The sequence below is a fragment of the Mercenaria mercenaria genome, chromosome 9 (genome assembly GCF_021730395.1).
Source record: "Mercenaria mercenaria strain notata chromosome 9, MADL_Memer_1, whole genome shotgun sequence".
Taxonomy (NCBI): Eukaryota; Metazoa; Mollusca; class Bivalvia; order Venerida; family Veneridae; genus Mercenaria; species Mercenaria mercenaria.
In genome coordinates this window covers 22,909,106-22,924,832 of record NC_069369.1, presented here as the reverse complement: position 1 = coordinate 22,924,832, position 15,727 = coordinate 22,909,106, and the positions used below count along the sequence as shown (strand labels likewise).

General features: G+C 36.1%; 1 protein-coding gene across 9 annotated transcripts in view; it reads right to left on the bottom strand.

The window, feature by feature from the left end:
* LOC123546698 (galactocerebrosidase-like) overlaps positions 1–15,727 on the bottom strand; it is a 49,132-nt gene that overhangs the window by 24,537 nt on the left and 8,868 nt on the right. For 5 of the 9 annotated variants that reach the window (XR_008372353.1, XM_045333183.2, XM_045333186.2 and 2 more), the window contains exons 2-9: positions 14,056–14,180; positions 10,053–10,121; positions 8,842–8,905; positions 7,798–7,886; positions 7,010–7,174; positions 6,124–6,162; positions 2,371–2,522; positions 405–522 (exon numbers count right to left, since the gene is read on the bottom strand). Coding sequence is in view for 8 of the 9 variants with exons in the window: in XM_045333179.2 (XP_045189114.2) it covers positions 405–522; positions 2,371–2,522; positions 6,124–6,162; positions 7,010–7,174; positions 7,798–7,886; positions 8,842–8,905; positions 10,053–10,121; positions 14,056–14,180 (821 nt within the window). In the remaining variant the exon portion in view is untranslated. Of the gene's footprint in view, positions 1–404; positions 523–2,370; positions 2,523–3,440; positions 3,584–4,883; positions 5,027–6,123; positions 6,163–7,009; positions 7,175–7,797; positions 7,887–8,841; positions 8,906–10,052; positions 10,122–14,055; positions 14,181–14,738; positions 14,858–15,727 lie in introns of those variants that run through there. The other 4 variants (XM_045333184.2, XM_045333182.2, XM_045333180.2 and 1 more) reach the window with 4 other exon arrangements.

The following is a 15,727-nucleotide window of genomic DNA, read 5'->3' as shown; positions in this document are numbered from 1 at the left end:
GACCTGGGTCTTGCGCGTGACACATCGTCTTACTGTGGTACACATTCATGCCAAGTTATTTGAAAATCCATCCATCAATGACAAAGATATGGACCAGACAAGAAAATTGCGGACAGACTGACAGACGGACAGACTGACAGACAGATGGTTCAAAAACTATATGCCTCCCTTCGGGGGCATAAAAATAATTACAATGTAGACCTTGATAGAAATTCTGTTAACCAGCAAGTCTAAAATCTACTTCCTGGAATTGTGACAACGGTATTCTTTTTCTTGGCAAATATTTCTGGAGACCACAGTCATGTTCAACCATCAAGACTCAATGATGTGATTCTAGTAATAACTTCTCCTGAACTTCCCATATCACAAAAAATGGCCATTCCCCCTAGAGTGTAAACACTTACCCTTGCCCAGCACCTCGCCCCCTTCACATCATTAAATGAACTGTAATCCTCCGATGCCCACAGCTGTTTCCCCCACATTATAGAGCCGAGATTGCTCTGTGTACTTGAATAATGCACTCTAAAATAGAAACAGTTTTGTGCACATGTGCTATAAAAATACCAAGTTACATTAAAATGGAAAATTATAATAGAAAACATGCACAATCATTGTATTTCTGATAAAACTGCCTAAATAAGAAAAAAAAAATTAAAATTTAATACCAACTTCTCTCCAAGAATTATCATTCTAACATGCTACCTAGAAAATCTCAAAAATAAATTTTTCAGATCTAATCTATGTTTTAGTATGATCTGGTACTTAAAATGCATTTGAAATATTTAATATAAATTTTATATATAAACATATTAAATGGTGTAGTATTTGTTGGTATAGCTAGAATGGACAAACAGGAAAATATCAGTAATGTGCAGGTGAAGGTGTAGGGGAAACAACTTGCGCTGATATTCAGGTAGAGATTATGTAATGCTTTTTCATATACAATTTCACTTAGTGTATGCATGAAGGACAACATGTATTGAAATTATGCAAAAAGATGATCAGTATCTGTCACTTGTTGTCTGTGTGGATCAAAATATGTGACTCAAGAGTAACTTCTTAGACAGTAATGAGGCTCTGCAGGTACCATAGAACCAAAATAATCCCATCCCCACCTACAACCAGTGCTGGTTACTTTTTCTTGTATATTGTATTCTACAAATAATTGAAGAACTATAAAATAAAATGAATGGCCATCTTTTAAGCATTTTTTTCCTATTATAATAATAGCCTAGCTAGCTATGCAAATGTGCACAGATGACTTCAAAATTGATGTCATTTACAGCATGACAGTCAATCTGCATCTGAAACATTTGGAATTGATTTCTCCCACCTTTTCATCTGGGGTAATATAGGTATCACAAGAAAAGTAAAACAAGAGCTCTGCCAAGCGGGGCAATATACACCCGAAGGGTTATATCAGTGGAGGATGGGAGCAAAAGTTAAAGAACTTAACTGTTGAAGCCCAAAGGACAGGAAGAACAAAGGGAAGAAATTCAAAACAAAAAACAAAATCTAAGTGGACAGAAAAAAAATCCTTACCAGGTACAGATATGTCAAAATACATATAAAAATTGGAAGTACCACAGAAAAGTGATCTCGGTTTTTCCCTACGGCCAATAATAAAAAAGTTACATAATAAGCTATTTATAGTAAATAAAAGGGAAGTAATTCAATAAAAAATTATTGTAAGTGAACAAAAAAGTGATTTGCCAAATAAAAGCAAGAGCACCTCAATGCAGAGCAATATAATAACACACGAAACAAAGTCATATGACCTTTGACCCCTCAGTTTGACCTTGACCTTGAAGCGAGCCATCCAAAACATCCGCTCTGCACGTCGTCTTGATGTGGTGAACATTTGTGCCAAGTGTCTTTGAAATCCTTCAAGGGGTTCAAGAGTTAGAGCGGATATGAAATTGCTAATGGACGGACGGACAGACAGACGGACGGACACCGGCGTCATAACACAATAAGTCCCTTCGGGCGTATAAAAAATAATTTCTTTTCTCTTCAGAACTGCTAATCATTGAACAAGACTGGTATGTTTGTCCTTAATCATTCACCTTTATACATATATGTTACTCTAGTGACCATTTTGAGCTGTAAAGAAGAATTCTTTGTACAAAACTGAAAAAAAAATTATCATTTGACCCATGAGTCCCATGTCTAGGTGCATTAAATCTGGTGTGCTAAATAAAAGAAGTTTCTGAAAATGAAGTTTTCTGTTTTCTTGCACTATCCTCCCACTAAAATTACTTACAGTCTGCTGAACTTTGATCTCTAGCACTTACATAATTCCTCAAGACTATGTGGATCATGATTGTGGGCTGGTAACTTAGCAGGTTAAAAAATCAAATAAAACCTAACCCATAGTAATCAACAGCAGACGACAGGTCAGGATCAAGATCCATATCTCGTACAAGATTACTTTGTTTTGATGCATAATCTGCTCCAAAATCATCTGCAGCTACTATTTTTATATGCTCTAGGCCATTGGAATCTAGCGACTTTCTTAGCATCTAAAATAATTCAAAATTTTAAAACACATTCTTTTTGTTTCAGCTCAAAACTAACTTATCTCATAGGGTAACAGTCCTACTTTAATTGTGCCACTCCAGACATTATCGAGGGTACTGGATGGAACCTGGCAGAACCACTGATCTTTGACAAACCAGCTGAATAGCTTTTTATGTCAAAAGTAAAGTTTTGTTACCATAGTGACAAGGGGGAACTGATTCAAAGACAGCAACCTACTTGGTCACTGAGGGCTTTCAACAATGTTGAATGCTAGCTGGTCATTAAAGCTACTCTATTGAATGGGAGAAAAACTTAAAACTGTCAAGAGGACAGCCAATTTATACCTCATTCTTCTAACAACATGTAGTGATTCAAGTATACTTTATTTAATAACCCTAATGGAACATAACAAAACATCTTGTCTTTTGTACACCTTCAACTATCCCCACCTTCAAATATCCTCAACTAGGCAATCTTATTTTAAGTTATAACCTTATTTCAACAGCAAATACTGTGAAATTATCTAGTTTCGTGGGCATGAAATTTCCTGGTCTGGGCCAAAACAGCTGTTTCCTGGAGATTTTAATTTATGGATGTCTACCTTTCAAGATTAAATGAATGCAAGTTTCATTTGTACATTTGGATTTAATATCGTGGACAGATTTAACAAAGAAATCCAAGAAAAATAGTCCCCAATGAATATTATTGAATTTTAACAGTAGCTAGGATTCAAACTGCACATTTTTATAGAGCACCTTCGTAGGAATTCTATTCTATAACCGGATTTCCACAGCTTACAGTTTGAATACAATAATAAGAGTCAAGGAAATTTCTACAAATATGATTATCTGTATATAACATTCACATGCAAACAGATTATGGCTCAGAAATTTGGGGAGTGAAGATCCTACCTATCTTACCCAAAGAAATTAACGGCCGAGGAGAGTTCCAGATCAAGTAACATGTCTCGTGCAAGATTGGTCTCAAACTCTGCTTGGAAATCATCAGCGGCCACTATCTGTATGTGCTCAAAATTGTTCTTGTCTAAACCTTGCCGTAACATCTACATTAAAGATAAATTACAAGAGGACCGCAGGGTCCTGAGCTGCTCACCTAAGTGCTAACTGAATATTTTTTGTTTTGTTTTGTTGAGCTTAATACTATTCTTGATAGCATTTTGGTTAAAATTCCAGGCAATCAGTTAATCTACCCATAGGTCTTTGATTTCATACTAGGATTCATATATTCTCTGTGAGAACTAAACTATTCAATTTTATTGCTAGTATTTGACAACTTCCCTACATGACTCCGAGGTGGACAGCAAATGACTTTTAAAATACTGTCTTCATTTCACATCTTAGAGTAAATTAAATAATGACCTCTTATTTGTTTGATTAGAAAGTCTAATTTGTTGATTTAATCTAGTGGAGTCGATACTGTGGAAATATTCTGGGTAAAAAGGTTTCTTTGCTACCTATTTGACCTGATCTTTTCTGATCTAATTTGTGCAAAATCGATGGTTAAAACAGACAAATCATGATCACAAAATCTCAAAGGAACATGAATGTCCAGTTGAGTTAAAATGACAAAAGCCAAGTTAAAAGATATGAAAAAGAGCATCTGGCAAAAATATATACCCGTCAGTCATACATTCAGAACGTATGACCATTGAAATACAAAGGAATGCTCTTAAAACAAATTTATGAAAGTTCTTCTTTTTGGTGTTGCTTACTATTTCATTAAAATATGCCCTTCATTGACTTTCAAATTTTCTGATGACTGGGGTCATTTAGTTACTTGTATATATCAGAGGTGTGCAACTCCAGATGTTACGCTTAGGCACGAAATTGCTATTTGGAGTGCCACAATCTCTTCCAACTAGTGGTCCTTTTTTAAAACCGTTTGAACTCACAATATCATGTTTTTGTTTGGTCTAAATCATTTACATTAGAGTAACTGTTGTTCTGATTTAGAGTCATACTAACACAATTTAGGTCATATATTGACTTTTCAAGTTTCTGGTGGTAGAGAAGACCCCATGTACCCTCTGGATATTATTTTCTTTGAAAGCAGATTCCTGGGTAGAACCATCGGGTTTCCTCGTATGAAGAATTCTATATCCCTAGCAAGATTTAGAATCCACATCTATAAGGAGTAATAGATTTAAAGTCAGTGACCTAAACTACTCGTTCACAAAGGTCCTCCTAAAGTATTTACAGTCCGTAAAGTTGTTAATGTGATTCTTAATATTAAGCTAAAAGTGTCAAACAAGAGGAGGTTAAGTTACAAATGATAAGCTCCGAATATTAATGTGCATCGTGACAGGATCTGCATTTAGCATTGGGTCTTCACTTAAAGCTTACCCAAACACATCAATAGCTGAAGACAATTCAGGATCTAACAACATTTCTTCTGCAAGATCTGTCTCAAATTCTGCTTCATAATCATCTGCGGCAACAATTTGTGTGAACATAAAGCCGTTCTTGTCTAAAGCTTGTCGTAACATCTACATGCAAGAATGACAGCTGGCTTGAAAACATAGGCAATGTCTATGCAGTTCAAACACACCATTAATCAGATAAAATTTCCCCTAAAGATATCTATCTACTCAATTCATACCCCTGCTTGTCCCAAAGGCTTTTCCCAAGACAATATTACATAAACAGGTTGGCATGGGGTAAACAAAGTGTAAAATTTGTGGCCCTGCATGAGTTTTTTTACTTACAAAGTATTTACGTTATGCATTTTTTGCAAGAAATCAACAATGCACAAAGTACTATATTTCTGTTAGAAAAACAGAAAATACCTATCATTCCAGATTTATAATAATTTCATTATTAATGGTCAAACAAGTTCTTTCAACTTAAAACTGAATAATGCATAATTCCGCTCACCTGAGTTATAAAAAGAGTATCAAAAACAGTCTGTGTCAATGGAGAATGCATTGTAATAAGAATTGTTTAGCTGATCAGCAGTTGTGGAAATAGTGTGTGCATCGACTTAGCTGATTTATGCTGGTTAGACATTTTCCAAAGGTGCCGTAAGACCAGAATTTGCTTTCTATGCGAAAAGCAACATAGAAACCATTAAAATGTATCGATAAATTTCATTGGCTGACTGGTTACCCATTGTCAGGATCCAAAAATTCCTCAACTGCAACTGCAGTCAAAGGTCAGACAACCGTAGACTAAGGTTTTAACTGAAGTATGACTCTATGTTTTCTTATTGTTGGAGCACATACTTTCGAAATGTAACACTTCCAACCAAAGCTTTTAGACAACCCTCTGATGCAGACACTGAATTATACTTTTATTCATGAAAATAAAAACATCATAGTAAAATCACTCTGAAATAAGTCAAAAATTAAAATGCATTAGACCTGCTAACTATTAGAATATCTAAAGAATTGTATATAAATAACAAATACCAAATCCGACCAAACAATTTTTCAAAACAAACTTGCTATAGTAAGTACAATACGTTTTTCTTGTACAGCTGGACCGATGGGTTGACCGTAGCACATAATAACTATGGCCTAGCAAAACTGATTCTTTCCACAATTCTTGCTACAATATTCAAAGAAAGTACACATGTGTTAATTACCTTCAAATATGTTGTATTGTAATTTTGTTCATTCCATTCCTGAAAGGCAAACAAAAACATGTGTTCACTCTTTTCCCCTATGTGTTCACTCTTTTCCTCTATGTGTTCACTCTTTTCCCCTATGTGTTCACTCTTTTCCCCTATGTGTTCACTCTTTTCCCCTATGTGTTCACTCTTTTCCCCTATGTGTTTGCTTTTTTTCACTGTGTTCAATTTTTTTCACTGTGGTCACTTTTTTTCACCATGTTCACTTTATCGCCAATTGATTTCACTTTTCCCTCCAAAAATTATAGACATCAACAAAGACATTCATAAAAAATTGTTTGTTTGCAGTGTTATTATATACCATTCTAGAGGTGGGCAGTTGTCGTTATTTTTTTCTTCCTTTAAAACAATATACACAACACTAATCCAAATACAAACAGAACAAACTGACTAACAAATTATCTAGGCCTTATACTGAAGTTATACTTAATATATTTTGAATGACTTAATGCACAAGATAAAACATTACTACAATGGTATTAAGTGATTAATACCGTAGTGACGTTACTTCACTTTCATCCAAAAAAGGAAGCAAGATAAAACTTTAGGTAGGTGTAATTTTGACGGGTCAGTTGAAGCACTACAAGCAAACATTTTTTAAGGCCGGCCTGATCTTAAAAACAACACATCAATATACAACAATACAAAATGTATATTTATAATAATACCATTAGGCTATCCTTTGATATCTTCTTCCTGTACAGAGACAAATAATTTTTTCCAGCAAAGTTTTAAATAAAACTGAAAATAAACTATATGAAAACATCTCATTAAATGGAAGTAAACTATGCTTGGTTGATAAGTGCATGAGTTGGAGGCAGGGAGATAAGTTCAAACTTACCCCAATGTAATCTATATCAAGACCATGGTATTCCTTAGCTCCCTTAATCCACTTGACAATATACTCCACGGTTCTCTCCGGGTACGTGTACGGGGAATTAGTACCATTACCAACCCATCCCGAAAACACCCACGGCAATCCATACAACTTTATCTTAGGATTTCTCTACAAAACAATATAAAAGACTGATTCATTGTGTATTCAAGATCACTTTTACTTTTTTCAGTAATAATTCAAATAGGTTGTGACCTTAAAAAAAGTTCAGTTTTCTACAAATAGCTGACAAGTTCTGCGTTATAGCAGTACCGATGTCTTTGCTACAGCTTTTCCAGAAAAGAAGTGGCCTGCCAGAGGGACAAACTCATTACAAGTCATGCTGTGGTCTTTATACTATACAAAACATATTGCCAAAGGCTTTACTCACTGTAAAACAGCTTTACAAAGTAGGCTTTACCATATTTATGTACAAAAATGTTCATAATTATGTAGCTACTAACAATTTTTTTTTTAAAAAGTCCAAAAAGTTGAACACTTTTCACAAAAACCCACATCTAAAATGTCTCCTACCTTGATTTCATTTAAAACAAATTCTCCAAACAATATTTGCTACTAAAAAATCAAGTTGCTGCCTTTCAAATCATTTATTTGCTGGTATTATTGGGATTTAAATCACAACAACAAGTACAAATCATATGGCAACTTTCTAGCTTTAGTGGTTGAGGAAGACCCCAGGTATCCCTTACACCATTCAGCCACAGAGATATTGTCTTTTAAATAAGGTACCCTACCTTTTTGGCTTCTTTCATCATCCACCATTCATACCCTCTTTGGTAATTTTCATCCCCGTCATGATATATATGGGATGCTTCACTCCCAACTGTAAAAGAAACAATACCCAATTGTAAAACACATCCTCCTTAAATAGATTTTTTCTATAAACTGGCCATCTTTGTGCAACAAAAATCATTTTCATCTTGTACCGTATTCACCACTACCTTTAAGCCCTGTTCATTCTACTGTAACTCACCAATGTAAGTCACCATGCCATAACTTTGTCACAAAACTCTAACAGTGTCCAATCTTCTTAATTATCGAGCCTAAATGAATCTAATTGTATGATAATCATTATATATCAGTGACTACCAGCTAATACTTTTAGCACTACAGGAAGCTTTTTCCTGTAAACACCAGTCCTGTTATTCTCATATAACCCACTTGTCATTGGAATTACTTTTCTGATTAATTTTATTTACTTTATACTAATTTATTTTTGTTGACTGTGAAGTAAGAGCTACAACTTAATATATTTACCACTTTCAACACCTCATTCCTGGTGGAATCCATCACCAAGAGGGTATAAGAATGAGAGCTGTCCGTAAGACAGCACGCTTGACTTTTCTCAGTGCTTGACTCTGAATTAGAGTTTTGCCAGTAAAAACTTTATAAAACTTTAACCAAAAATTTCTAAGTTAAGAAGGGACATAACTCTGTCAAAATTCAAATCCGAGTTATGGAGATTGTTTCTCCTGGTGTAGACTTTGATAGTAACAGAGATACTTGTTTTTATCAAAAACTTTAACCAACGTCGACTGCGACGCAGATGCCGGGGCGAGTGCAACAGCTGTACTTTTTCTTCGAAAAGTCGAGCTAAAAACCAGTTTCCTTATTTATGCTGGGAGCAAGGGACCAACTGTTACCTTTTTTCACCATCAAAGCAGACAGGCTACCACACTAGGCTATCGAGGTGGTTAAAATTTCTGTTCAATACTGCTTATCAGGCAAATGCGGACTATAAGGTGCGCATTATCCACAGGTAACTACAGTAATCTTACCTCCACTCATTGATCCTCCACCAATCTCAACTTTCAAAATATGAAGAGATGCTCCAAAGTTCGGCTGAAACAAAACAATACAACAATGTACCACCAAACTGACTGACCATTATATGTTGTCACCTTCAAGCTGATATGACAAAAACATACTGGCTTGTTACCAGCTTATTTCATTTCATTCTTAGGTAAATTTTTAACCTTATTTCAATCACATTAAAGTAAACAACTGACTAAGAATCAGACTGGTAACTGGGCCTGGAGTAATAAAACTGAGTTTGGGAATCAGTCTCTGACCCAGGGCTTGCCATTGGTTTATTTCAAATCTTCACTCTAAATCAACCAGACGCTGGAGATATAAGAATGGTTACAAAATTATGGTTGGGTACCAATGTGTATCTGGTTTTTGGTGTGTGCCACAATATTTTCAGATTTAAGTACCTTATTTACACAATAAATGTCATCATTTTCAAGCTTTGCCATCTCTACCCTTAGGTAGTGAAATATGTGGAAGATTGACTTGTGTTTACAATGTTTAACCCTTATCATGCTGGACACAATCGATTCTGCCTTTGCGACCAGTGCAGACTAAGATCAGCCTGCTTATCCATTAATTCTGATTAAGATCTGCACTGTTCGCCATTCAGTCAGTATCTTCTTGGTAGGCACCCCTTTTAACAGTTAATGGTACTGTCCAAACTGAAAGATGGACAAGTTCATTATAGAAATTTAGCAGGGTAAGGGTTTATTTTTAATAGCAATGATGCAATCTCAGTAAACTATAATTTTTCTACCGCAGAAGAAAACAAGTTCACACTGTTTACAAGTTATTCTTGAAATGGTCAGACAGACAGAAAAACAAATAGTCAACACAAAATCAATTTATCACTTCCATATCAGGGGAGACATAATTTATTATAATGTTTTAAAATTACTTATTTCTAAGCTTTGTTGGATACTTCATGTTACAGTTCATACCAGAATCAACAAGCATGGTGAAATTGGCGTATCAGTAAATATCATGAATACAACCTCTGAAATTTGGACCCAACCACTGTGAGGATACTGAGAATTAAAGTTTCAGAAACAGAATCTTTCCAAAACTTTGCTATATTTTTCCATCCATCGAGCTTGAAACAATCTGCCATCCATACTTGAACATTCTCTTATATCCACAAGCTAACCCATAAATCATTTTGCAACAAATAATTTACCTTAAAGAGGTAGTCTAAAATTTGATCCCTTAGATGCTCTGGATATCCTGGCAATAGTTTAGATGTTGCCTGAAAATAAACAATGAAACAAATTATTCATATAAACAAGAGGGCCATGTAGGCCCTGTATCGCTCACCTGACCTACTGACCTAAAGATTATCAAGATTAACATTCTGACCAAGTTTCATTAAGATATTGTCATAAATGTGGTCTCTAAAGTGTTAACTAGCTTTTCCTTTGATTTGACCCAGTGACCTAGTTTTTCACTCCACATGACCCAGATTCGAACTTGACCTAAAGATCATCAAGATTAACATTCTGACTAAGTTTTATGAAGAAACAGTCATAAATGTGGCCTCTAGAGTGTTAACAAGCTTTTCCTTTGATCTGACCTAGTGACCTAGTTTTTTACCCCACCTGACCCAGATTTATACTTGACCTATAGATCATCAAGATCAACATTCTGATCAAGTTTCATTAAGATATGGTCATAAATGTGGCCTCTACAGTGTTAACTAGCTTTTCCTTTGATTTGACCTGGTGACTACATGACCCAGATTCAAACTGGACCTTAAAACCATCAAGATTAACATTCTGACCAAGATTCATGAAGATACAGTCATAAATGTGGCCTCTACAGTGTTAACAAGCTTTTCCTTTGATCTGACCTGGTGACCTAGTTTTTGATCCAAGATGATCCAATATCGAACTCGTCCAAGATTTTATTGAGGGGAAAATTCTAGCCAAGTTTCATTAAGATTGGGCCAAAATTGTGACCTCTAGAGTGTTAACATGCTTTTCCTTTGATTTGACCCGGTGACCTAGCTTTTGACCCCAGATGACCCAATATAGAACTCATCCAAGATTTTGCTAAGGGTTACATTCTAACCAAGTTTCATTAAGATTGGGCCAAAATTGTGACCTCTAGAGTGTTAACAAGCTTTACCTTTGATTTGACCTTGTGACCTAGTTTTTGACCCCAGATAACCCAATATCAAACTCGTCCAAGATTTTATTGAGGGTAAAATTCTGACCAAGTTTCATTAAGATTGGGCCAAAATTGTGACCTCTGGAGTGTTAACAAGCTTTTCCTGGTGACCTAGTTTTTGACCCCAGATGACCCAATATCGAATTCGTCCAAGATTTTATTGAGGGTGACATTCTGACCAAGTTTCATTAAGATTGGGCCAAAATTGTGACCTCTAGAGTGTTAACAGTCAAATTGTTGACGACGGACGACTGACGACGGCGGACAACAGACACAGGGTGATCACAAATGCTCACCTCTGAGCACTTCCTGCTCAGGTGAGCTAAAAAAACACAATCCTCCAAGTGTTGTTATATTTATTTATCTATGTATTCATATCTACTGTTAACAAGAGGGCCCTGTAGGCCCTGTATCGCTCACCTGACCTATTGACCTAAAGATCATCAAGATTAACATTCTGACCAAGTTTCATTCAGATATGGTCATAAATGTGGTCTCGTAAGTGTTAAGTAGCTTTTCCTCTGATTTGACCTGGTGACCTAGTTTTTGAACCCACATGACTCAGATTCGAACCTGACCTAAAGATCATCAAGATTAACATTCTGACTAAGTTTCATAAAGATACAGTCATAAATGTGGCCTCTAGAGTGTTAACAAGCTTTTCCTTTGATTTGACCTAGTGACCTAATCCAGATTTGAACTTGACCTAAAGATCATCAAGATTAACATTTTGACCAAGTTCTATTAAGATATGGTCATAAATGTGGCTTCTACAGTGTTAACTAGCTCTTCCTTTGATTTGACCTGGTGACCTAGTTTTTGATCCTACATGACCCAGATTAAAATTGGACCTTAAGATCATAAAGATCAACATTCTGACCAGGTTTCATAAAGATACAATATAAATGTGCCCTCTACAGTGTTAACAAGCTTTTCCTTTGATTTGAACTATTGACCTAGTTTTTGACCCCAGAAGACCCAATATCAAACTAATCCAAGATTTTACTAAGGGTTACATTCTAACCAAGTTTCATTAAGATTTGGCCAAAATTGTGACCTCTAGAGTGTTAACAAGCTTTTCCTTTGATTTGACCTGGTGACCTAGTTTTTAACCCCAGATGACCCAATATAGAAATCACCCAAGATTTTATTGAGGGTAACATTCTGATCAAGTTTCATTAAGATTAGGCCAAAATTGTGACCTCTAGAATGTTAACCAGCTTTTCCTTTGATTTGACCTGGTGACCTAGTTTTTGACCCCAGATGACCCAATATCAAACTCGTCCAAGATTCTATTGAGAGTAACATTCTGACCAAGTTTCATTAAGATTGGGCCAAAATTGTGACCTCTAGAGTGTTAACAAGCTTTTCCTTTGATTTGACCCGGTGACCTAGTTTTTGATCCCAGATGACCCAATATCGAACTCGTCTGAGATTTTATTGAGGGTAACATTCTGACCAAGTTTCATTAAGATTGGGCCAAAATTGTGACCTCTAGAGTGTTAACAGTCAAATTGTTGACGAACGACTGACGACGACGGACACAGGGCGATCACAATAGCTCACCTTTGAGCACTCCCTGACCTAAAAGTGAGCTAAAAATCTATGCTAAAAATTGTATGATTAACTAAGCAAATGGTTCCCTGCATTCAGACCTTGGAATCAGAAGTGTTTTATGAATGTATTAATTAAGACTTGGTTAATAAACTACCATGTTGAAAAGTTCAACATTGTGTGTGTGTCATCCTGTACAAATCTCACAATCACTGCTTCTACAATGGCTCATGTGCAACACTCTTGGATCAAACTCACAACCTTTAGGTTTATACTTATGAACTTACCAGAAGTAAGCTGTATACTAACAATGGTCAGGCAAGCTGTATACAGACAGTGGTCAGGTAAGCTGTATACAGACAGTGGTCAGGTAAGCTGTATACAGACAGTGGTCAGGTAAGCTGTATACAGACAGTGGTCAGGCAAGCTGTATACTAACAATGGTCAGGTAAGCTGTATACAGACAGTGGTCAGGTAAGCTGTATACAGACAGTGGTCAGGTAAGCTGTATACAGACAGTGGTCAGGTAAGCTGTATACAGACAATGGTCAGGCAAGCTGTATACAGACAGTGGTCAGGCAAGCTGTATACAGACAATGGTCAGGCAAGCTGTATACAGACAGTGGTCAGGCAAGCTGTATACTAACAATGGTCAGGCAAGTTGTATACTGACAATGGTCAGGCAAGCTGTATACTGAGACTGGTCAGGTAAGCTGTATACAGATAGTGGCTGGGCAAGCTGTATACAGACACTGGTCAGGCAAGCTGTATACAGACAGTGGTCAGGTAAGCTGTATACAGACAGTGGTCAGGCAAGCTGTATACAGACAGTGGTCAGGCAAGCTGTATACTGACAATGGTCAGGCTAGCTGTATACTGACACTGGTCAGGTAAGCTGTATACAGACAGTGGTCAGGCAAGCTGTATACTGACAATGGTCAGGCAAGCTGTATACTGAGACTGGTCAGGTAAGCTGTATACAGATAGTGGCTGGGCAAGCTGTATACAGACACTGGTCAGGTAAGCTGTATACAGACACTGGTCAGGTAAGCTGTATACTGACAATTGTCAGGCAAGCTGTATACAGACAGTGGTCAGGCAAGCTGTATACTAACAATGGTCAGGCAAGCTGGATACTGATAATACAGACATTGGTCAGGCAAGCTGTATACAGACACTGGTCAGGTAAGCTGTATACAGACACTGGTCAGGCAAGCTGTATAGACACTGGTCAAGTAAGCTGTATACAGACACTGGTCAGGCAAGCTGTATACAGACACTGGTCAGGCAAGCTGCAGGACTTGTGTCCACAAGCACCCCATCACATCAACACAATAATCAAAGGTGAAGGACAAATGACTTCAGACACAATGTTTTCTATCAATCTGTCACAGAGAGCAACTGCTCTGCACATGGATCAAACTTTGGACCTCCTGTTTTTAACCTAAATCTACACTTACCCCTCCTCCACTGAGACCTCCAATACCATCAAACCTTCTCCCGAGACCGTTAGAATCATCAAAGGTATACTGGCTGACAGTACAGGTAACCAAACAACCACACAGTAGAAGCAGCTTCATATTTTCTGGAACGAATATATTTATAGCATAACAACATAATTCATTTTAGCTTTTAAAGGCTCATAGTGCCATTGTTTATAATGAGGCCACCACATCTTTTGTTACCAGCATAAAATATGTCTATTTTTTGTTAAATCCTACTTTTCTATAATTGTTTTCTCATGTGTTTGCCAAAGGTTTGAATACGGACTAACATAGTAGAAAATATTATTGAATCCATCGTTTATGATTATCTCCCTTTATTGCTCTAACTGGATAAGTTCATGTGTAATATTGAAAATAGTGATTTTCTGACCATGGAATTATGCATAACATCTATGCTAGAAAAGCATTTATAATGCAATTTCTGTTTCCTGTTGTATCATCTACAGAACTGTCTGGGATCATGGCTGTGTACCAACCAATCCCTTAAAATTCTAATGTTACAGCATGAAAAAATACATTATCCCTACACTATAAAAGAAGCATAAAACAGTAATAATATACATTACTTTCAAATTACTGTAAATTGTACAAGTTAATCAACACTTATATACAAAGTCATAAAATTTAGAAAAACTTACAAATAGTATAAAAACAAATAACAACACACCGCTGAGCCTAATTCCTTGTCAATATCCTGTTCTATTCCGATCATGTGACGTTTGTTTATCTCACATGACAGTTAAGCGAACTTGTCTCCCTATAAAGATTTAATGTTTACTCTCTTTCTCTTATCAGTATTGTGGTTACACAGTTAAGACAATGATTGTATTCATGCAACCTACTGGCTGACTAGGTCAAAATGTTCAAACCATGATAACACTGTGTAACACTTTGTCAAGAAGGTAAACATCTGAGTTGCACATTTGTGAACATTTTGCAAATGTTTAAACTTCTCAGGTGAAATTTAGATTTTAATTATCCATGTCATTATTATAACCTACGCATGATATCTTAAAAGCTTTGTTTAAAATGTGGCTGCCATATTTTCCGTTCTGAACATAAAATACATTAACTTCTTGTCAATTAAATCCTATTTCTGATAATAACTTTCTTTAACATTTTGTCAAAGGTTTCAATATTGCTGAATATACTAGAACGTTGTATTGAATATATTGTTTTTATTAGGCCAGCATTTTTAGCTCATCTGATTTTTTGAAAAAAAATGATGAGTTATTGTCATCACTTGAGCGGTTGTCGGCGTCGGCGTCGGCGTCGGCGTTGCCTGGTTAAGTTTTATGTTTAGGTCAGCTTTTCTCCTAAATTATCAAAGCTATTGCTTTGAAACTTGGAATACTTGTTCACCATCATAAGCTGACCCTGTATAGCAAGAAACATAACTCCATCTTGCTTTTTGCAAGATTTATGGCCCCTTTTGTACTTAGAAAATATCAGATTTCTTGGTTAAGTTTTATGTTTAGGTCAACTTTTCTCCTAAACTATCAAAGCTATTGCTTTGAAACTTGGAATACTTGTTCACCCTATCAGAACCCTGTACATCAAGAAACATAACTCCATCTTGCTTTTTGCAAGAATTTATTGCCCCTTTTGGACTTAGAAAATCAGTTTT